The sequence below is a fragment of the Melospiza melodia genome, chromosome 6, assembly GCF_035770615.1.
Source record: "Melospiza melodia melodia isolate bMelMel2 chromosome 6, bMelMel2.pri, whole genome shotgun sequence".
NCBI classification, from domain to species: Eukaryota; Metazoa; Chordata; class Aves; order Passeriformes; family Passerellidae; genus Melospiza; species Melospiza melodia.
In genome coordinates this window covers 9,060,396-9,084,657 of record NC_086199.1, presented here as the reverse complement: position 1 = coordinate 9,084,657, position 24,262 = coordinate 9,060,396, and the positions used below count along the sequence as shown (strand labels likewise).

Sequence of the window (24,262 nt, the reverse complement as noted above, 5' to 3'; positions counted from 1 at the left end):
GCGCTCGCCTCCAGCATGCCCACGGGACACGGGAGAAGGGGCACACACTGGGGAGCCCCCCGGGACGGGCAGCGCTCGCCTCCAGGATGCCCACGGGACACGGGAGGAAGGGGCACACACTGGGGAGCACCCCCAGAGCGGGCAGCGCTCGCCTCCAGGATGCCCACGGGACACGGGAGAAGGGGCACACACTGGGGAGCACCCCGGGACGGGCAGCGCTCGCCTCCAGCATGCCCACGGGACACGGGAGGAAGGGGCACACACTGGGGAGCACCCCGGGACGGGCAGCGCTCGCCTCCAGGATGCCCACGGGACACGGGAGGAAGGGGCACACACTGGGGAGCACCCCCAGAGCGGGCAGCGCTCGCCTCCAGGATGCCCACGGGACACGGGAGGAAGGGGCACACACTGGGGAGCCCCCCGGGACGGGCAGCGCTCTCTGCAGCGAGGGTAACACGGCACTGGCTCCGCGGGGAGCTCTTCCCCCAGGATTGATCCGCCAGGGCGAGACCGGGACACGGCAGCGGGGCTGCTGAGGGAATCCACCGGGCAGAACACAGCTCTGGGGCGGCGCGGCGGAGCCCTCGCCCGGCAGGGGACAAACTTCCCCGGCAGGGCCGGTCCGGACCCCCGCCCCGCCCGCGCCCCGCCCCGGAACCGGGCGCGGCTCCCGCGGGCGGGCAGAGCCCGGCGGCTGCGGGCGGAGGGGCTGCCGTGAGGGGCTGCCGTGAGGGGCACTGCCCGCAGCAGGGCCGGGGGCCGTGAGGGTCCCCGCCGCAGGAAAGCCGCCGCGGTAAGGCCAAGCTCCGCCGGGAGCGGGGTCCTCCGGGTCGGGAGAAGTTGGGCTAAACCCCCTCCCGGGGCTGCGCATCCCCCGTGCCCCGCTGCAGACCGCTGGGACCGGCCGGTGTCCGCGGGGGAAGGAGCTCGGCGGGCCGGAGCTGCCCCCTCACACCGGGTGAGAGATGCTGAGCGCAGGGGGATGGAGGCGCCACAGCGGCGGGGAGGTGTAGGTGGGACCCAGTTCGGGCTGCAGGTGCGGCAGCATCGCCGGGACGGGCCCCGCCGCCGCTGTGAGCGGGAGCCGGTCCGGGCTGCGGATGCAACAGCGCGGTGTGTTCGTTCATAGGCGGGATGGAGTCCGGATTGCCGGTGCGGGAGTGGAGCGCACAGGTGGGAGCGGGTCCCAGACGCACCGTGCGAGGGCTCGGGTGTTGGCATTGCCGTGCTGGGTGTCCTTCGGACGGCACTGCAGGCACTCGGGGTATGGGTGCGATGTGGTCCCGGCTGCACGTGTAGGTGCAACGTGGTGCGGGATGCAGGTGTGATGGCAGCGGGATGTGGTCCTGCTGTGCCTGGGGCTGGCAGAGCATCTCCCAGCGCGGAGCGCATGGATGGCGTGCCTGCGTCTGCGCTGGGCCACTTTCAGGCTTTTATTTTGACGGATTCTGTTCTGTTATCCAGTGGTTTTCAGACAAGATCTCCCAAGTCCTGCCCGGTTTTCCCACATAGTTCTCTCCAACCTCATCCTCCCTTTTGCTCAATAACTCTGCAGTGATTAAATGGCTTCTTGCAACATCAGTTATACAGAGCTGAATTCCAGAGCTCGTGGGTGGGGAAGGAGTGCTCAGACATACTGATTTTAGAAGAAATACCCCAAAACGGTGCTTGTGGTTGTCCCTCCCTGTACCAGATCAGCACTGTGAACTGTACGTTCTTTTTTTGGGATTCTTAAGACTGAAGAATTTCTCAGTGTAAACACAGTGCAAAACACCTCAGGCTCCCTGGTAGACTGCAAGGAAACTTCTGGCTTGAGTTAGTTGAAAAGGAAAGTTGGAGTCAGCAGAGTTACAGTGATGTTGCCGTGGTCCTACTGAACTTGCTCAGAATTTGGGCTGTCTGGCCACTAATCTCGTTTCTCTTCCATCCCCTTAAGCTTATTTTTCCACTAAACAGAGGCTGCCAAAACCAGAGGGCAGGGGGGAAGGGATTGCAGGAATCTGTGAGGATATGAGATTTTTTTTTTTTGTCCTGTTATAAGTTAATAATCCCATTCTAGGCTGTCATCCAAAAATATTGCTGAAAAAATGCAAGCAGTGTACAAGACCCATTGTATAAAAGATAATCTAAGTGTAGGACAGGAAGAGACCTGGCAGGTCAGCAAATCTAAACACAGAATGATATTATGCCTTATTGCACACGACTAATTCATTTATTGCCAGCCTTGTGGGAAAAGGAAATTTCACACCTTAATAGAACTGATATTATAACCCTTTCTCCAATATATGGCTTTCTCTTACTTTATATTTGCACTGTGACTGCTTCGTTCTCCCTGCCTGGTGCTTTTCTCTTATCAGTGCAGAAATAGGGGTTGCATGCTTTTCTCTTTACTGTGCAATGCCAAACAAGCTCCAACCTGCTGTCTGCTCTCATGAAGCAGGCTCCAGCTTCTGCTGATCCCTGGCAGTTGTGAGCTGGGCTTCCTAATCCCCGAGTTCCCTGTGGATGGGCAGAGCTGCAGGGCTCAGAGGTCTGTCCTGTGCCTCTCATGTTTTTCTGACACCTCCCCTAGAAATAAATCCCTCACCAGGTAGGTGCTGCAGTTAACCTCCTCCTCAGGTTCCTCCTGTCCTGTGATGGGGGGTGGGAAGCTGGGATTTTCCTCTCCAGGTGTCCATATGACTTTTGTTTTCTGCTGTCAGCTCTCATCATATTCCAGTCATTCTGTTAATCCCATTTTTATTGCATATCTCCATGTTCTGTGCTGGTTCAGTATTCCCTCAGCTTTCTCCCACTTGCTCTGTGATGAAGGAAGAAGTTAAGTAGGGTGAAGTCTCCCTCACTTGCACTCAGTCCCTCCCTGCTAGACTCAGACTGACCCCTTCCATTTCATTGTCTGATCCTTCTACGTCTGTGCCCTGCTTATTACAAATTTTTATCTTCTGTTTGCACACTTCTGATTTCACTGGACTGCACAGCAAATGCTTCAAATGCGTTGTAAGCTGAACTTTATCCCTGTCTTGTGTGCCAGCTATGCTGGATAGTTTTCCCAGAGTAGCTGAGCAGAAAATTTTTCTTACCAAAGCAAGCTAAGTTGCATTTTGTCCTTCTTTCCACCCGATTTACTTCCATGGCATTGATTATTAGATGTGGGGCTTTTCTGCAGTGATCATTCTGTTGATGAGGAGGTTTAATTGTACTGCAGCCAGCTGTGAGGGGAAGATGGGTGTAATTCAGCAGTGGGGAGCAGCACAATGCTGCAGGTTGGGCAGGGAACAACGTTCATCCAGCTGAAACAGCTGAAGGAACTTCAGACAAGCTCAGTGCTCATATCTGAGCTCAGGTTAAGCTCCCACTTGAATATCCTTGCTCTTAATATTTGCAGTAAGGTCTATCAATAATGATTCAGAGAAAATGCCACTGAACCAACAGAGTCAGGTCATGGGGTCACACAGTGACACTGAACAAATCCAGCTCTGCTCAGTCCAAAACACTGCAATTGGTAGGTTCAGATAAACATAAGGAGTTATCCCTGCTCCATTCATTAACATTGTACATTGCTTTTTATATAATTAGGTGAAAAATACATAAATATTTTGCAGAAGGTAGACACAGCCCTGCAGCATGATACCCCTCGTGTTCAGTGCATGACTACCTGCTTCTGACCTGATATAGTATAATCCCTTTGGCATTATCCACCAAGCTCAGGGTTATTCCAGTGTTTCTCAGCATTGCCTGTGAGCAGTTCATCATACAGGTTCATGAGCTTGGTCTTGCAGAGGCTGCCTTCATCTCCCAATGGCCAGAAAAAGCACTGAGAGCACCAAGTGAGCAAACAATCTGAATTTTAATTTTACTGAGATTTCTCCAGTCCTGTGCTGCCAGTCAAAATGCTAAGAACAAATTCAGGGAAGGCAACAAGTCACATCAAATTTTGAGTTTGACTGTCTCCTTCTAACAAAGGGCAGATTCATGCTCACAGGGCTGGTGTGGGGTTGTCACACCATTCCAGGGGTTCCAGTTCTGCAGGAATGCTTTAAGGGCTGGAGTGAAGCACAAATTGGGAACACTTAAAGAAAGTGACTTTTCAGTGCCTCTCAGATTCCTTGTCAAGGGCAGGTATCCTCTGGCTCCTTTTTCCTAGGAGAAAAATAATAATGAGCAACAGCCAAGCTTTATGATTGCTACCAGATAATGTCAGTGGTAGATGAGGTGATTTTATGAGACTGAATATGGAAGAAAATAGGGTGTGGGGCTCAAGCATGAGGCCCTGAGTCATTGTCTGGCATCTACAGGAGTGCCCAAAATTAAAAGTTAGTGATTGTGTAATGTGGCAGATGAACATTTGTTGCTGCTTTGTCAGCCAGCCTTTCACATCTGCAGGAAGCATCAGGAGAGCAGGGTGAGTTTTCTGTTTGATGTAATGAACACATATTGTTCATGGATTCAGCTGTTTCTACTATTTTAATACCTGAGCTGACATTTCAAAGTGCTGGGAATGCTGGAGCCACAGATCAATGAGACTCTTAAGCAAGCAATAGTGTTTGCAAAAAGCTCTGTAGCATTTAATGGTGTATTTCAAGGTCTCTGAAAAACCATCTGAGCTGATAAAGGACACCAGACAAAGGCAGAAAGGACTGAGAGACAGTGGATGAAGTCCTCATTCCAGCATTGGAGTCACTCAGCTGATTCCAAAGTGTTTAATGACCACAAAAGAAACAGCTCACTTCAGAAGGGACATTGCTCCATCACAAGAACAGACAAATGCAGAGCTGCCAAATGCTGCAGTTGGTAAGGCCTCATGTTGAACTTGGCATGGTTGGAGTAATTATCACCAGGTGGTGCTACTTGGCATTGACTTCCCACTTGTTATTTTTACCAGGATCATTATTCAGCTGAGGTGTGAGCAGGATTAATTTTGTGGACTGTTAGAGGCCAGAGGAGGGATTGGCTCTTTGCACTGCTGTTCCAGTGCAGTCTGTGAGCAGGTGTCCTCAGTCACTCCTTGGTGCTGAGAGAACTTCCCCACAAGGTACAAGAGGGAGGTTTCAGCTGATGGTTTGCACTGCTGCTCACAGGGTACCTACAGGCTCTCTGACACTGATTTCACCCCAAACCCAGCTTGCAAAGCCTCTGTTGGCTCTGCTGCTCCCAAGCTGATGGCTAACACTAACACAGGACATCACTGGTGGCAGCTGGCCACCTTGGAGCCATGTGGGTCTCCATTTTTCCAGATGGGAAAGCTGAGTCACATTTTAACAAGCAAGGACAGCAGAGGAATTTGGAGATCACTCCAGGAAAGTGTGGGAAAGGAGGCATCCTGCAACCATAAAACCTCTATATTTAGTTGTACTTTAGGATGGAAAATGTTGGTGATTTTGGCAGTGCAGAGGTCCAGTGATCTCCACTCCTGTTTGCACAGGGAGCCATGGGCACCTGTGTTCCCAGAGGGAGGGACAGCAAGGGACTGCAAGGCCAGCCCTTCCCTTGCACAGCCAGAGGGGATGAAGGGAGAGAAGCAGCAGCAGCAGAGCCCTCTCCTCTCTCCAGATCAATGTATAAGGCTGGCATCATCTTGACTGATTGATTGATTTATAATTTTGGTGAGCAGCTCTGCTTTTGCCGATGCAGCAAAGGCGTAACTGTTACACTGGCTCCGTGGGTTAAGTTGCATTATTTTTAATGAGGCAGCTATCTCCGTGCTGCTTCTGTTCTGCTGGCTTCCCCTTTCTGGGAGCTCTCTGCTCTTTGCTTGTCCTGCTCTTCTGTCAAGTCATTGCTGAGCATGGGCTGGAAGCAGTGAGCTAAGCATTAGCTGTATTTTCTGCCAGAGGCCCCAGATGGAAACAGAAGTTCCCATAGAACAGGGCAGCAGCTTTTTGTGAGCAGTGCTTTTCTTCCCACAGCCTACCAAGAAGTCAAACTGTGCAAATCAACTCATCCCACCACCTGGCCCAGATCAAGGTATTTCCCCTAAATAAAAGGATGGCCCTGCTGCCAGAGGATTTACTGCCAGGAGTGGGTGCAGCCCTCGGGGGCTGGATGTGCCACCCAGGGGCTGCAGGATGAGAGGCAAAGCCACACAGCCCTCCCTGGGCCATTCCTGGTGCTCTGGCTCATCTCTTCCACCAGCACTGCAGTGCTGAGCCCGTTCCCTGTGTCCCAGCAGGTCCCTTGGTGGCACTGGGGGGTTCTGGGGTGCAGCTCTGGGGTTTTGCCCCCCTTGCATCCCACAGCTGCACGCCCTGGCTGGCTGCATCAGCTGTGTGAGTAAGCCTCCCTCCTGCCCCAGAAACAGCCACAATCTCCTCTGTGTGTTTCTAGCTCAGAAAAGGCTGATTCATTCTCTGAAGCAGATTAATTACTTCTGCTATTTAGAAAAGAGGGGGGAAAAAAAAGATAAATCCTTTAGAATTGGTCGGCTTAACTTTCAACTGCGTGCACAATGCAGTGAAGCAAATCTGCTCTGAGCCAGAAAAGTTCACACTTCTTACAGTAAGAATGCAATATTTACCTGTCATGTCAGCAGTGGGCTCTGCTGTTTAGAAAGTATTTGTGAATGTGTCTTCTTCTTGACTTATATGACAAATGGTGCAAATGTGAGCCTGCCACGAAGTTGAACCGGGGAACAAATGTTTTTATTCCCTGATACATTTTATAACTTGCTTCCTTTCTGGTTTGTGTCATGCCTATGTGGCAGCAGGCTCCCTGAGTAGCTCTCATCTGGAAACTGGCTGAGCTGCTCCATTTCTCCCTTGCAAGGCTGCTTTCCAAGCCTGCCTGGCTCTGCTCGCTTGTTTATGCACTGATGGGCTGTAGTTTCCCATTGCAGAACAAGCTGTCCAATATTCATGAGTTATTTTATATTTACCCAGTCCTGAAGCTTCTTTTATAAGCCTGGGGATAAATTTTGGGTTTTGTTGTTTCCATTACTGGAAATGGACTGAACCTCTGCAAACATTACCAAGCCTTAAATAAGGCCTCTATTTATCTGAAAAGGAAGGGAAAGGACTAACACAAAGCCAAATTGATTTACAAGCCTGTAATTCCCAAACCCCTGTTCTGATAACACGTGAAAGAAAGCAAGCCATATGTGAAGAGATGAATCACTTATAAAATTATATCCTAATATTCACTGTATATTAACTTATCAGACCAGTATAGTGATTTTCCTCTTGAAGATTAATGACAGCCACATGTTCAGCTGGCATAAAGCACTGCAGCTCTTTGGACTATGCAAACCTGAGGATGTGATTGAACAACTGATTTCTTTGCAAAGAACAAAACAGTATCTAAAGTGATAAGGAACGACTGAAAAAGGTGAAAATTATAATCATCAGATATCCTGCTTGTATAGTAAGGTAATTTTGACCAAGCATGAGACCTTTCCCATGATCCCCAGTTGGTTGGGCCATACTAAAATCTTTCCACATTAATACAAAGACTGGGTTGGAGCTGGAAAGTTTGTATCTAGGGGAACAATTTTAGGTCCTCTCAAAACAACTGGAATGAGTACTGTAGCAAAATGAAAGGTTAAACCCATTAATGTTTTAGGATTACTGTGTTACAAAATAGGCTCTTGAAACTTTTTTACCCAGCAGTAAATACTCTGAAGGCATCTTTGGAGTGGATTAATGTTGAAATTATGCTAAGCCAGCCTTCTTCAAGCATTTCTTTTAAACAGCTCAAATGCTTAACTTCTTGAATTAGCAGCTGAGCAGGTTCTCTCATTAGCCTTGGTAATGTTCACATTCACAGGAGCGAGCACCTGGCAGCATCTGGGGCTGCTCTCCCTAATGTGTGCAATACTGCTTCAGCCCTGCCATTAGGAGTCCTGGCTGTGGTCAGCCTTATCTGAACAAAAACACTCGGGATGTTTGCATTTGGGCTGTTCAGCAGGTGAGGTAGCAGCCCCTGTGATTCAGCAGCAGCTGAATGGAAAAGCTGATCTTGGGAGAAGGGAATTGCATTTGCAACCTGTTTGGAGAGCAGCTGGAAAAACACTTCCCCTTCTGCACCATGCTGGTGTGTTGGGAGCTCTGCTCAGAGGGGATGTCTGTAAATGTGGGTCTGGGTGGCTCTGTGGCTCAGTGATGCCCTCAACCCTTTCCTCTGTGGACCTCCAGCATCAAACTGGTTTTAGGGAAGAGCTGCTGCCTGCCTGGAGATCCTCCCCCTTGTGCAGGGTTTGTGCTTGTGCTGGAGGGATACAGCTGAACCCTGGGCAGGACCTGCTGCCTCTCTCCCTCTGGGGCAGGGCTCAGAAGGTCTCTTTTCTGTAATTACATCTTTTTGCTGCTGCAGCAGCAGCATGTGTACCAGGGAGCAGAGTCCAGCTGCCGTGGCACCCTTCATCCCGGCAGTGCCTTAGTTCCCCTGCAGCCTTGGCACGGGTGCACTAGATGTGTGCAGGAAAAATAAACAATAAATATTAGGCTTCTTACCTGTGCTTAGCAGCACATACATCCTTTAGAAACCTGCACATGGCTCTGTGCTCTGGGCAGAACTGCTGGTGCAGTTTGGGGTTTTGGCGGAGATTTTTGTCAACACCTTTCCAAATTAAACTCCAGGTTCCTCACAGTTCATGGTTAAATCTCCTCAGGAGGAGGCACCCTCCCCAAAGCACCCTCCCCATGTCTCTTTCTTGCAGAAGCTTTTTACCAAAAGAGCTGCAGAGCAAATGTTAAGGATGTTTTAAGCTGATCAACCCCATTAGATACAAAGTTCCCGGAAATATGCTACTGGCAGTAGCAGAATCTTTTATTTTTGTTATCTGAAGTGTTCATCAGATATAGACTACTTCAGAAGGCTTTTTTTTCCCCCTCCTTTTAACATCCTCTAAAGTGAATGCATTCAGCCACAAAGCAATCAGAGAGCTGGTCTGTGACAAGAGAGCTGGAGGGATGTCAGTCTTCAAGGAGAGAAGAGAAATTCTGTAAGAGCCAGCAGCAGTCAGCTCTGCAGTCCTGTCTTGCTCCTGTGGCTTCCTGAGGATGCTCAGATGTCTCTGCTCCCCACAAGGGAGCAAACTGGCTGCTGTCACTGTGCTGTCCCAATACCTGGGAAGGTCATCATTAGTTGACCACATTTACATCCCAGTAGCTCCTCTGGAATCTCCTGCTGTCCCTAGTGTACAAGGTCATGTTGCTGAGGCCAGAAACCTTGTGGGCAGGGGGAAGATTTGACTCTTCCCTTAAATTTTACTTTGCTCTCTCCCTAAATTTGTATGTCCTCATCTATGCCTAATTCCCCTTCAGTGCCATTTCAGGTCCTTCTGCTTACCTAACTCAGAGTTCAGTTCTAAGATGAGCAGGGAAATTGAATTATCCAAGTTTATTTCCCTAATTTTCCCCCATAGACATGTAGTTGTTATCACTGGCCCCATGGGTGCCAGAGTACCCAACAAAGCCCATCACAGAGATGCAGAGGTGAATGTTGGATTCTTGAATAACACCTGTGCTGATGTTTAGTGATTAGAAGGGAGTGATAGGAGGCATTTTAGGCAGGATCACCTAGAAAGAGCCATTGCAGCAGATTTCTGGCTGGCACAGGTCTCCCTGCCAGCCCAAAATGAGCTGGGTGTTCCCATTCCAAACCCTTGACATGACTTCCATGAAAAGACACTGGCATGGAAATGAATTTGTCACAGAAACACAGAGCAGTGAGAAGACACTGATTGCTGTAATTAGGAATAATCTAATTCCTTAAGGCAAATGGGTTGTATTTATGGCTGTTTAATTGGATTCCTGCATTTTGTGGACCAGCCATGTGGGCAGTCAAGAATTGCTCTGTGGTTCAGAGGCAGCAGAGTGATACTCAAAAAGTAGATGGTCTCTGCTATGCTTGACCTAGCATGGAGCTGAACTCTTAATTCTTGATGTCATCTGTTTGATTTTGGTGTAGTTACTATTCAGAGCACCACCAAATCATCTGCTAGAAAATTGGGCTGATTTGCTGGGGGAAAACCATTTAGCCCTCTCTCTGAGAAACTTGGAAGTTCAATTCCATGTGGCCTGCAGAGGAACAGTGCAGCCTCAGAGCTGGTTTTCCTGCTTTTCAGCCCAATTTCTCCACTTCTGCTTTTTTTGCTTTTGGGTTATTTTGGGGTTTTTTTGTGGGGTTTTGTTGGGTGGGGTTTTTTTCTTGTCGGAAATGATGGAACCTTTCTCAAAGGAGAAACATTTCTGTAATTTCTCGGATCCAAGCTTCAGATGAAACCCAATGGGCTCTGATTGATAACCTTTCACATTGCTTCTATGGTTTTCAGGGACAGAAATTTGCATCATCACAATCCTTTCTTTGCAGGATTTTTTTTTTCTCTTAAATTTTATTTTTTTCCCCTAAAACCGGCTGTGAGGCTGGTCCTGCTCCCAAGAACCAGATTAGTGACTAATCTTTTGAGGCCTTGGGGATTACCCTTCAGGAGTGCATGAAATGTAAAGGGACATTCATTTGCTGCTGTAAAACCCATCCTGAATTAACAATAGCCTTGGATTGTATGGGCACACCCCCAGAGCGTTTCCTATGGCAGGATGGGGAATTGTGCAGAGTCATTTCCTTGGACATTGCATTGTTGTGGTGAAACTGTTTTAGTTAGAAAGCAAGTGGGCAGTTTGGGCTCTTAAAGGCCAACTGAATTTGGACCAAGGGGCAGACAGATCAGTGGATTTCTGATACTGGTGGAGTCGTGCTCATGTACACAAGGCTTGAGTTTCCCACCCAAGGCAGGAAGACTCTTGATGTGGGTTCCAACTTTTGATCTGGGAGGTTCAGTTCAGGGCAGAACTTCACAGAGTAAGAAATAAACATTTGAAGCCTTACTGCTACCCCTGAGCCAGGCAGGAGGCTTCTGCTGAAATGGGCCATGTTGAAATATTCACAATTTAATAATGACTGGGTTTCAGTTAACACCTCCCAAGGGGCTGAGTGGATGCATTTTGCAGCTGTGGCTCACAAACTAGCTTTCACATTAAATATCAGCCAGAAAAGCACAGAGATATTTTCTGTAAAAAAAAAAAAGCTTTTAATGTCTTCAGAGCCTGCTCAGCCCATAAAAGCTGGGCTGAAGCTCAGCAGGACCTCAGTGGTGCCCAATGAGAGCAGAATTCTTGTCACTGAGACCCTGTCCAGGGGACACTGCCTGAGCTCCCAGCCCTTGCTGTCTGGCCCCACTCCTAGGGTCAGAGACATCCTCAATATTTGAAGCTGTCCTGACTCTTCCAGCATTACAAAGACCCCTGAGGCCTTGCACAGTTTGAAGCTCTGCTGCCACAAAGGCAGAAACCCCAGCTCAGCTGATGCAAGATGCAAGGGGCTGTCCCCACCCACAGCTGGGATCTCCATCCCACCCCCTGACCACCCTGCATCCTCTTTTGTCCTTCTCATTGTTTTTCCTTTCCTTTGCAGATCATTGCCCTGCTTTGGTCATTTCCCTGCTTTGAGTCACCCCATGCCAGTGGTGCTTTTTAATGTTGGGACACAGACATGGAGTGGGGGCAAGGCTCCCACCTTCCCAGCCCAGGGGAAGTGACACCAGCCAGCCACCAGCACAGGGTGAATGAGGGTGACAAATGACATGCAAATGCCTTCCCTGGAGGCCCCAGAAAAGTCACTTCCTTGCACCTTTCTGGGGAGTGGTGTTTGCATACTATCAGACACTGACATCCTGTTGAACTTTCTTAGAGTGTGTGAATTACAGAGACACTCTTTGGGGATTTACAGTGTGTTGAGGGAAGGTTGCTTGATGAGAGAAGGAGAAAAGGATCTGGCTGGGGAAGGGCTCACACAACTGATTGAGGAGTATCCTTCCATGTGGGAGAGACAATGGAATCATTTGGCTTCAGCTCTGAGGTAGGAATTCTTCCCTCTGACAGTTTTCTCTGTCCTCTTGGCATCATGGGGAGGTTTTTAAAAACATCAACAACAACAAATAAAAAAGCTATGAAAGGGTTTTGGCTGTCGTATCTGCTTGTGTGACAGCTTCCCACAGAGCAGAAGCCAGGAGTCTTAGAAAGTTACCACTGCACTGTCCATGTTGCTGGGTAACAGTTTCTGCTCCTCACATGACCCCAAATGATAATAATAATAATAAACTGCATCCCAAAATGCAGAATGGTGCTGAAATCACTGGCAGATGGAGCTGCTGCCCCTGCCTGAGTGTGTGGGCCCTGGAGCAGGGGAATCTCCAGACCCTCCTTGTTCCCATCAGAGTTTCCACGGGACCAGGACCCGAGTCCCATTCCTTTCTGGCTGGAGCCAGGATGCCCCTCTGGCTCCCATGGGCCTGCTGGCAGCAGTGGGGAAGGACTGGGGCTCAGCACTGGTGGCCCCATTGGTGCAGAACTGGGGGCCAGAGCTGGGCACCACCTCCATCCCTCCAGGGTGGGACCTGCTGTGCCTGCCAGGGGCTGTGGCAGCACCTGAGGGTGCCCAGGGTTTGTACCCACCTTGGAAAGCCTCTGATACTGCCTTGTCTGACTCACACAGATAAGGCACTTACCGCCCCCCCCCCCTCCCAGTGGCAATTACAGAATCAAAATCTGACAGCTGCACCAATCTGGTTTAAACTTGAGCTTGATTTGTTTGTGGTCCTGCAGCAGCACAGTGAGAAATGTGTTTATTTACTGAGGAAGAAGGCATTGGCAAATTTTTTTTTTCCTTTGGTTAAACCTGGTGTAACTCCAGTGCTAGCAGTACATATTGAATGGACACATTTAGCCATTTTGTGAGGCATCACACAATAGTGTAGTCTGTGGCTGCCCAGGAGAGAAAAGCTGTGCTGGCACACAGCATCCTGATGGTGGTGAATGGGACTGAATCAGAACAACATGTTTTTCCTTTATTTGTGAAAGAATAAGCTATACTGGCAAAATACATACAAATTTATACCAGTATGGCCACCCTTTGTCTGTGCACTGAAGTTCTTTTCTGGGAAATTGCAGAAGCCATTGCCAGGCCCAGTCAGTGTGGATGGCACAGTTCCTGCCCACAGCTGCAGCAGGGTGTGTGTCCGTGCTCCCTCATTTCCTAAACTCAAAATATTCCCCAGAATGGTTTGCAGCACTGCTGAGGCCACAGCTGACCCGGGCTGTGTTGTGAGAGCTGCTGTAGGCTGTGCCAAAGCAAAGCACAGTGTGCCAGAGACCTTCCTCAGTGCTGAAGAGCAAGAGTGGGCACTCATTCCAAAACCTTTTCAGTTTTTGATCATAAATCACACATTCTGGCCTCTGATACAGGTGATCTAGAGAATATGTAGATCTGGGGACTGCTGAGGCTGCTGGCCATGGCAGCAGAAGGATGGAGCAGCACTTGCTGGGGCAAGGTCTGTTGTGCAAACCATGCCTTTGGTTTGCTTGCCTGAATTTCCCACCATGCCCTTATCCCAGCTGCCCTGGGAGACTGAAAATGCTGCTGGCTCCTACACACACTGATGGGCCCACACCAAGGGGTCAGGCTGGTGTCCAAAACAGAGATCTGTGCTTTCCCCCAGCTCATCTTGGTGCATGGGAGGATGGTTTGTTGGCCTTTGTGTGGGGGGGGCTCTTCCAACACTGCATAGGAAAACAACAGCACAAATGAAAGCAAAACGAGAGGTGAAGGAAACACATCACACTTCCAGGAGTGACTTTGGAAAGCACAAAGCCAGGATGTTGTTTCTTTTTAGGGACTGAGTAGTCTGACATGTTGCAAAATACAAAGGCTTGGCATATTCCCAGCAGCAGAGGGAAAACTGGAGCTCCCCAGAAGTGAAACCTGTCATTAGCAGCCAACCAGGCAGAACAGCTCCTGAGTGCCAGGAACAGGCATGGAAGGGGGGGAATGAGCAGCATAAAGGAGCTTTCCTCACCCTGGCAGCCTTGTGGAGGGGAGCAGAGGGCTGTGAGGGCAGCATGTGGGATTGGGATGCTCCCAGAATTCTTCAAAGGGCAGCAGGGAGCTGCTGTTCCCCCTCACACACAGCAACCCCAAAGTCCCATTCTTCTGCATAGGCAGTGGGTCTGCTCCCCCCAAAAAATCAGAATAGTTTTGACCTGCAGTTTTTCTCCCTTTTGTTCTCACTCAATTATACTTAGCTGCCCTGAGAAATCTCTTTTCACATGTCCTCCCCAGTCCTTGCTGTGATCCGTGTCATCCTGGAGGCATGTAATAATTTAGAGTGAAAGCTGTGCTCTGCAGCTCTGTTCTCTGCAGCTTCACAGGATGGAGGGAGTATTGATGTGCCCTGATTTATCTCCCACAGATGTCATCTCCCTAGGAGTGGACTTGAAGGACAGAGAGGCACAGAAAACTGAATCTGGGAAGCACCTGATTTAGAAAGAAAGGAGGAGAAAATTCTACAGACCAGGTTGGATGGATGCAGGGAACATTATAACTTTGCAAACCCAGTGATCCAAGGAGCTGGCACCATGAATTGTGATGTTGCTGTTGCCGCGTGCAAGAGCACAAACTCTCAGGATACCTTTATGTTTCCCAAAGCAATCTCCTAAAATTAAGAGCACTTTTACATTGATGCTGCTTTAGACCTTATAACAACCTTCCAATATCTGAAAGGGGCCTAGAGGGAAGCCAGGGAGAGACTCTCCATCAGGAGCTGTAGTGACAGGACAAGGAGTAATGGGTACAGATTGAAAGAGGGTTGCTAGACACTGTCACAGGGAGGTTGTGGATGTTACAACCCTGGCATCCAGGCCAGGCTAGATGAAGCTTTGAGCAACTTGGTCTGGTGGGAGATGTCCCTGCCCATGGTAGAGGGAATGGGACAAGATGATCTTTAGAGTCCATTCAAACCCCTTAACATTCTGTGATTCCCCCATCAGGGCTAACCAGCTTAGAAGATGAGGAGAGCATTGCATTTAGTGCATGTAGCTGTGGCACTTGGGGACATGGTTTAGTGGTGGGCTTGGTGGTGCTGGGTTAATGGTTGGACTTGATGATCTGAAAGGTCTTTAAGCTAAGCTGAAGTATTTTGTGGTTCTTTGTTGTGGCCATGGGTGTCCCCACAGCAGGGGGCTGCAGGCATGGTCAGACACAGGGGACATTGGGGACATTGCTTCCACCATCACAGCCCCCTCTCTGCCCTGGGAGACAAAAAGCAAAGCTCCCTGTGGCCTTCTGCTGGCAAAAGGTGAGGTGTATTAGCTGTCCTGTCTGGTTTTGTCAGGGCACTCTCCTTCCCTTGGCCAGCACAGTTTAAATGGCCTCTGTGAGGCAGCCAGATAGATGTGTTCCATTTCAGTCCCTGTCTGTCTCACTCTGCTGAGATCATTTACCTGCTAACAAGCTCCTGTGGTCAGAGATAAAAGGCAAAACCAGCAGCCCTTTAAGGATGTATCCGAAAATCTTTGCAACATTTTCCTTCATGGAAAATATGGGAAGATGTTGCATTCACAATATATCACTCTTATCTGTGTTTGTAAACAGATTTATCACACCATCTGCAGAGTTGTATTGCCATCTCCTCCATATTAATTTCCTTCCCGTTTATATAGTACAGCTCCTGTTTATTTTATTCCCTTCTTACAATTAGATACATTAGCAACCTTCATCCTTTCCTGCAAAAAGGGTGCACTCTCTGTGGGGAAGAATATTGAATCAGTCCAATTTGTTCATTTTAGTGCATGAAAACACAAGCCAGGGCTGTTTGGAGAGGTGCTGCCCGCTTCTGTTTCTCATCTCTTCACATCTGTGCGGAGCAGGTGGGAGGGAAGGATAATTCAGAACAAATCTGCTGGTAAACAGGATGCTCTCTCAGTATTTCCTGCCTCCTGTTGCACTGGTGGAGCTTAATTTTCAGGAATCAGCTAAGCCTGAGGTCAATAATGCTGTTGTAATTTCTCTGACTTGATACAATATAATACAAATACAATATAATGAGGCGTTTGTACATCTGGGAGCAAAAAGTCAGCCTGCTTTGTTTTCTGGCCGGATAAGAAATGTTTATTCATGTTCAAATGAAAAAAGTGATTTGCTGAGTGTAAATGAACTCACACAAGAGAAGAGGAGCTTGCAGGTGGGGCCAGTTCTGCAGCCCCAGGGTCTGACCAGCACCCAGGTCAGAGGGTTCTCAGCACTGCCCTGCACTGAAGGTCCAGCTTGACCCAGAACTGGAGAGAGGTGTCTGGGCTCCATGCACAGAGTGGAGGAGGATTTGACTGCAGGTGGACTCTCCAGCCCCATGGCTGTAGATTTGCCATCACCGTGGCTGGTGAGAGGTGTAGGGTGCTGCCCCATCCCCAGGGCTGTGAAACTTTTGCTTCTCTCCCTCCAGTGAGGAAGGATTTCTCCTCTCCTTTGCATCAAGCCTAACCCAAATTCCTTCACTTGAATACAGGGGAGGGACTGGGGTTGACTAATCCCAAAAAGAATTTTACCAGGAGTGAGTAAGGGCTCTGGACTGCAGGGAGTGATGACAAATCTTGGAAACTCAAACCTGTGCTTTGGCAAGGAGGATTGTTTGGGGATTGGTTGGGTTGGTTTTTTTATGGTCCTTTTTATCACTTTTCAGCTGTACAGTGTGTTCTCAGATGGTATATTTGCCACTTCATGTTTTTGGATCGTGACCATCATTTTTTCAGCTAACAGAACAGGGAGCAACTGGGTGCTTGGCCAGCTTCTTTCCCACTGAAGCAAAAGAAAACTCTGCAAGAGGGCTTCTCCAGAGCTCTCTAAATGGATCTTCTGTCACCAAATCCGGCTAACTCTCCCACCCCTCTGACCTCTCAATGCAGACTTTGATGCTGTGAGCTGCCAGAAAGTCCCACCATCACATTTTCTCAGGGAAATTTTTCAAGTGCCCTACCCCATCACACTTTGCATCTTTCCAAGAGGCATATTTAGGCCTATAATATCATGCCTGTCACTAATCAGTGAGCAAATCTTTTGGGTGTATATTTGCCAAGGGGAGATTGCCAAAATGACTCTTTGGGTAAAACAGAAGCCATGCAGCTCTGCTACAGGGAAGGAGCCAGGACCTTTCTGAATGGCACAGTCCCCAGGAAAAATCACAGGGCAGGCTTTAAAATGAGATTTTTTTTCCAACCAGTGTAAAGCGTCCATCCTTTATGTTGGCTTTCTGGAAACAAAACCTTCCAGAGATTACTTAGTTTATATTTTTCAAGCATTTTTTCTAGTCACTATATTTTACCTAGCATGGAACTAAACTCTTAATTCTTGATGTAATCTGTTTGATTTTGGTGTAGTTACTATTCAGAGCACCACCAAATCATCTGCTAGAAAATTGGGGTAAAATTGGGCTGATTTGCTGGGGGAAAACCTTTTAGCCCTCTCTCTGAGAATCTTGGAAGTTCATGTCCATGTGGCCTGCAGAGGAACAGTGCAGCCTCAGAGCTGGTTTTCCTGCTTTTCAGCCCAATTTCTCCACTTCTGCTTTTTTGCTTTTGGGTTTTTTGGGGTTTTTTGTGGGGTTTTGTTGGGAGGGGTTTTTTTCTTGTCGGAAATGATGGAACCTTTCTCTAGAAAAGGTTCCATTTGGTTTTCTAGAATGCCTTGTGCTTGAGCTGGGAAGGGAAAATAAGAGTCTCCCATAATCCCCTCAGTGCCCTAAGTGCTGAATTTTGGGGCCAAGCAGCCCCAGGTTATTTTGAGCTCTTTGCAGGCGCAGCAGCCCAGGGGAACAGAGGTGGTGGTGTGGCAGGACGGGGAGGTAGCATCAATTTTTGTGGGGAAAACTGTCATCTATGGGAGTAATTCAGCTTTAAAACAGAATCACAGATTCACAGAATATTCTGAGTTGGAAGGGACCCACAAGGATCACCAAATCCAACTCTTTAGTGAAAGGGCCCATATGGGGATCAAATCCACATCCTTGGCATTATTAGCATGGTGCTCTGACCAAGTGAGCTGATCTCAGTGGCCACAATCATTGCATGCAGCCTTGAAAAGGACCTGCATTGTGTGGCTTGATCCCTGTGAGTCTGAAAAATAATAATCCTGCCTAGAAACATAAAATCTGGCACCAAGAGTTACACTTGGCTTTGCAGTTTGTGGGTGCTGGATCAGTTCCTGGCCTTCCTTGCTGCTCCTGTCCAGCCAGGCCATGTCCTCCAGGGAGATGGGCCATTGCTCCCCATGTCCTAAAACCTGCTCTGCTGTTTTTGTAGCCAGCCTCCTGCTGCTGTACCTGCACTCTCAGCCTGTCAGGCTCTGACATTATCAGGCATAAACACCATGTGTACAAACATATTTGCTATTGCAGCAGACAGGAAGAGATTAAGTGAGTGCTATAAAATTAACGTCAACATCAGTCAAAAGAAATGAAAGCAAAAAAGGAACAGGGTAATCATATGCTCTTATGAGCAGGATATGCTCAAAATTATTTCTCCATCCCATTACAAATGCTTAGAAACTGCACAGCCTCTCCAGCACAGTGAGATTTTGAAGTGGTTTAATGGGCATTAGGAGTGCAGAGCTGATAATGCTGCTTCCAACCTTTTCCTTTCACTGCATGAAAACAGGTAGTGGCAATTGAGTGGTGCAAATTGGCTACTTTTAAAGCTGTGTTTGCTGCCTTGGATGTGCTAAAAGTCTCTCCACAGAGTCTTCAGAGCCTGAATGTAATGTGTGTGGGTAAGGTGGGCATATATTGAGTTTCTTCAACAGAGGACTGGTTCCAGTGTACATGCTACATGCTGGAGAGCTCAGACCTGCTGTAGTAAATTACCTGCTGTAATTTACATCCCAATTACTGATTAAACACTAATTAAATTACTAATTAATTTACTAATTAAAAAGCAGGGCTACTGGATCGTTTTTGGTCAGTCCAGACAAATGTCTCACTTTGCCTTTTCTTTTTCTTTCAGAACAAACCGTTCACCATGTCAATCAAAAAGGAAGGTGCCCACAAGAAGTGGGCTGCCCTGAAGGAGAAGCTGGGGCCCCAGGAGACCGACCAGTCAGAGGCCAACCTGGAAAATGCAGAGCCAGAGCTGTGCATCCGCCTGCTGCAAATGCCCTCCGTGGTGAACTACTCCGGGCTGAGGAAGAGGCTGGAGAACAGTGATGATGCCTGGATGGTGCAGTTCCTGGAGCTGTCTGGGCTGGATCTGCTCCTGGAGGCCCTGGACAGGCTGTCAGGGCGAGGAGTGGCCAGGATATCAGATGCCTTGCTTCAGCTCACCTGCATCAGCTGTGTGAGAGCAGTGATGAACTCCCACAAGGGCATAGAATACATTGTGAGCAACGAGGGCTATGTCAGAAAACTCTTCCAAGGTGAGAGGACACCTTCCTGCCTCATCCATCACATGCAGCATTGAGGGGGGCACTTTCCTGTTGCTTATCCTCCCGCCCTGCACCAGGATAGTTGGAAATTGTTGGTCACAACTGATTCATGAGATTGTTCTTTTCTTTAAAATAAAACTTCTATGCAGTCACATTGCCTTTGCCACCCAGTGCTACAAATATTGCCATAGTTTGATGAGAAGCTGGGGATAAACCCAGCCTTACCTGTATACAGGCATGAGAAATCTTCAACCCTTTGGTTGTCAGCAGACATTTGCTGTTCAATCTTTGAGAGCCCCGAGGGCAGAGGAGAGGAACTGAAAGGGCTTGGAGTCTTGTAGCCTGCAAAGAGGAGGGCAAGTGGCATGCTTGGACTCAAGAGAGCCTTCTCTCTGTGCTGCTCACTCTGCTCCTCCTGGAAGATGGTGGGTAACACCACTTGCATTCTCCTGCCATTCACTTGGCTCATCATTACCTTTGAGATTCATTAGGGCACCTTGTAGGACTTACTGTACAGCACTTAATGGTGCTGGAAGGATAACTTCTGTTCCCAGAAACCCTTATCAATAGCTTTTTAAAATGCATTTAGTCTGAAAGCTGACTTGCTTCTCTCTTCTGTTTTGATGTCCCCTTCTTTCCTTTTCACCCTGTGTTTTCTTAGTCCATATAAAATATGGACCTGGCATTTTTGTATTGTGAAAACAGGGGGATATCCTGGATTTTCAGTGTTGGAGCTTCTTTGTGCTCTAATATAGGAAAAACAAGACAGCCTAATGCATTCCCTCCCAGCTCCCAAGGCTCATAGAGACAGAGTAGCGCAAAAAGGGAATACATGGGACCCATTGGAACAATTGCTCTAACTCATATGCATATTGAGCTTTTCTGCACAAAAAATAAATGTCATTAATCAAAGCAAATTGTTCATCTGCTGTTCTAGAAAATACCCATATGTGAAAATGGGAAATAAATTTCGTGAGTGCGGAAAAATCTTGGCTGCTGTTGCAGCATGTCACGGGGACATGGAAAAGAGGAATAACCACAGGCTGCACCAAAATGCCAAGGGGATACCAGTAGCATTTACTGTTCCCTCTAGAAGTTATCATCATGCAATGCTATTGGGATGGGATATCTGTACATTAAGATATTTCTCTTCTCATCTTCCGTTGTACTGGGTCCCCTTCTTCAGTCTCTTTTCTATGACTGCTCATAATTCATGTAGCAGAAGACGCTGAGATTCAAAACATTAATGTCATTATACATTCTGATTTGTTTTGTTCTGTTTTTCCCACAGCACTTGACACAACTAATGTCATGGTCAAAAAGCAAATATTTGAGCTCCTGGCTGCACTGTGCATTTACTCATCAGATGGCCACTCTTTGGCTCTGGATGCTTTGGACCATTACAAGGCAAGTGTTTGGTTGGAGCAGGAGGAATGGCTCAGCCTTGATCCATGCAGACAGATCCATATACCACAGAAAATTGTGGGAATAAAGTTTATTTTGCATTGTTTTGGTTAAGAGAAGTAGGGGTTTTTAAAGTGAAAGCTGTAGGAAGTTTTTTGTGGTCAGTGTAGGTCTGTGGTGCTGTTCTGTGACTTGTGTGGACAGATGACTGCCAACCACAAGGTGCTTTCTGGCACCACCAGATCAGCAGAATAAATGGTGCCACATCCACAGGTTTCACTGCCCACGAGCTCAGGTACATTTACCAGAAAGCACAAGGGGATCCAAGAGATGTTTTCAATGCCTTTCTGTGCCAACCAGCCCCTGCTCCATAATGGAGGAGTGCTGCTTTTACCCCTGTCTTCCTGTCCGGTGCACAGTGGGACAAACTGAGGATTTCAGATGCTAATTCCACCTGAAAGCCTGCACCACACTCATGGGCATTTCTGTCTGTTCAGCCCATCCTTGTCATAATCTCAGTTGTGTTTCCCTCAGAGTGTGAAGAACCAGCAGTACCGGTTCAGCATCATCATGAACGAGCTGTCCAACACAGACAACGTGCCCTACATGGTGACACTGCTGAGTGCCATCAATGCCATCATCCTGGGCAAAGAGGAGCTAAGAACAAGGACACAGATCAGAAACGAGTTCATAGGTAAGGATGTTTGTTACACCTTTCCCTGGAGAGAGTCAGTTACCAAATGAGGTTTTTTCAGATGTGTCCATAAGGTGCCTGAAGAGGCTGGGGAGCTTGCAAAATATCAATACTGCAAAACTTCAAATATTAATTTTCTTCTTTCTTTTGACCTTTATTCTCAACAGCCTTTCTGTCAACAGATTTTTTTTTACTTTGCTGATTTCCCATAGCTTTGATCTTTTCTGGAATCCCATCAGCATTGTATCACTTAAGCTTCTTCAGAGCATTTCTATAACCAACCATCTTATGTGGCCACATTTCCATATATTGCAATTACTCATAAGACTTGATAAAGTTTCTTCACTTTGTGTGTACTCAGTTGAGTACACACAGCTTTATTACTGCGACCTGAGGAGGTCTCCATGGTGAGAGAAGGACAAGAAGGACAAGTTGATGATCAGAAGGCTGGATTTATTGATATATGATATATAATACATTATTACTATACTAAAAAGAATAAGGAGAGAAGTTGCAGAGGCTTGCTAAGCTAAGAATAGAATAGAAAAGAATCCAAAAACAAGAGAGTTCTCTGTCCCTGTGTTCCAGAGAGCTTGCCCTGTGATTGGCCCTTAATTGTACACATGGAACATGAACCAATCACAGGTGCATCCTATTGCTTGTCACAGCAGCTGATAATCATTGTTTACATTCTCCTTCTGGGGCCTCAGCTTCCCAGAAGATGCACAAATCCCAAAGAAAGGATTTCCATGAAAAAATGTCTGCGACACAGCTTCACTGAGTGTGTACTCAGAGGCTTTCCCATGGGTCAGAAGTTTCCAACTGCTAGAATCCCAGGCTCCTAGGTACCATTGTTGGGATTCACCTCACGTGCTGGGTGCATCTGAGTTGGTGAGCCTGGGCTCCATTTCTCTCCATGGAGATCTAGGAACATTTGACAGTAGCAGACTGACTTTAGATATCTAATTTGGACTGAGGTCACTTGGGCCTCAAAAGTGCCTGTGTCACTCAATAACCCCAGGGGGATTGTGCAGTGGTTCACACAGGTGCTGCAGATGTGTGCTATGGTGTCTCATCATTTACCAGATGACTCTACCCACTTTGATAGGTCCACCTGAATATATTTTCCCTTCTTCTCTCAACAAAAAGTGTTTATGAACATAACATATATAAAGATCAGAACAATTCAGTACCAAGTGGGTCATAATGCAACTATATCTATTTTTTTCATCTGCCAGGGCTTCAGCTGTTGGATGTTTTAGACAAGCTAAGGTAAGGATCTCTACTTATTATTATTTTTAATGCAATTCACAGTGAAGTAGCTTTGGAAACTTAATACTTATCCAGCCTTCTGTTGTGTGAAGTGCAGTGTGCTTGGGTGGAGTGGACCATGCTTGTGCACCCATTCCATGGGAGCTAGAGGCATTTGGCCAGTGTTAAGATGCTCTTGCCAACCACAGTGTCACAGGGACAGCTGTTGGCACAGATGGCATGCACAGAGGCTCTGGGCACAGATGGAGTGGCAGTGTCCTCATTCAGGCTGTTCCAGACTGAATCTGAAGCAGTGCTGTGGGCTCACTGAGCAGCTCACTCTGTTCAACACCCCTTCACTGCTGCTGTTGGTCCCAGAGGCTCCAGCTAAAACAATTTACTAATGCATATCTGAGTGTAATTTAAAAATCATGTTCGATCAGAAACATATGTGATAAATTCTAGAATGCAGTTTATGTGAGTTGCAGTTATCCATGTAACTGAAATTGCTCCATCCAACACCATAAAAATTAGGGAAGAGAAGATCTTTTATTAGAGCAGCAACTTTAAAATTCTAAGACTGAGTAGTCTTGAGAGTGCTGAAAAAGTCACGTTTTTTTAATCCAGTTTTGAATAACAGAGAAGGAAGTTTCTCAAATAGAGACATCACTGAAATATTTTCAATTAGTCTTGACTTTAAAAAAATAAAGAAGGTGGCCTTGTTTCAGAAAGGTCAAAATGCCACACTGTTGTTACAGCTCCGAGGAGAATTCCATAGCAAGCCTGTGCTGGGCCAGGTTATGCCATGAGAAGTCCCATTCCTTTGTATCTGTTGGTTGTAGGAAGAGGTACATTCAGTTCAAGAAAGGATGCACTGACGGCATCTCCTCCTTCATAAATCAGGCAGAGTTGGGTGCTTTCAACACCAACTGGCTGAGTCTGAGAGGCAAAGAGATGAAAGCCATTTAACAAAAACAGTAATCTGAAAATGAGTAAAGGGCTCTCCACTGAAAACAAATGCTGTAATATTGCAGAGATATCGAGGAGGAGGATCTGCTTATCCAGTGTGACACATTTGAGGAGTTCAAAATAGAGGATGATGAGGAGTTGTTAAGGATATGTGATGGCATAAACATGAATGATCATCATGAGGTCTTTTCATCTCTCTTCAACAAAGTAAGTTGCCCCTCACATGGGGTGCCCCTCACACAATGGCAAAGTTAATCCGCTTTGCCTGGCTGTGACAGAAGCTGCTCTGTCTTCCAGGTGAGCCGCTCTCCAGTCTCTGTCCAGCTGCTGTCCATCCTACAGAGCCTGCTGCACCTGGAGCCCTCTCATCACTCCAGCCTCCTGCTCTGGGAATCCTTGGATGCTGTAGTGAACAGAGCCCTTTTACTCGCCAATGACAGTAAGAGTGACACATCCATCCAGCCTTGCTCACTCCTCTTGTTTCCCCTTGTCCCATAAAGCCTTTCCCCAGTGTGCAGGAAATAATCTGTGGGACTTGGTGAGAGCTGAACAGGAGTGAGACAAAGTTATACATTCTGTATAAGCTTCATCCATGTGGGTGGCCACATTTAGCAGTGGGCTTGGGATTCCCAGTCTTGTTTTAATGGTTAATCCCTGAGCTTTGGCTCAGGAGAGTCAGTGGAAATCTGTCCTCACTGGCATCCTGCC

At 47.6% G+C, this 24,262-nt stretch overlaps 1 protein-coding gene across 1 annotated transcript; it reads left to right on the top strand.

The window, feature by feature from the left end:
* The first annotated feature begins 845 nt into the window (after positions 1-845).
* Positions 846-22,610, top strand: LOC134420096 (inverted formin-2-like). The gene is made up of 5 exons (XM_063159831.1): positions 846-958; positions 18,819-19,227; positions 20,528-20,643; positions 21,175-21,334; positions 22,573-22,610. Exons 2-5 carry the CDS (start codon positions 18,834-18,836, stop codon positions 22,608-22,610), a joined length of 708 nt encoding a protein of 235 aa, XP_063015901.1. The 5' UTR covers positions 846-958; positions 18,819-18,833.
* Positions 22,611-24,262: the final 1,652 nt, after the last annotated feature.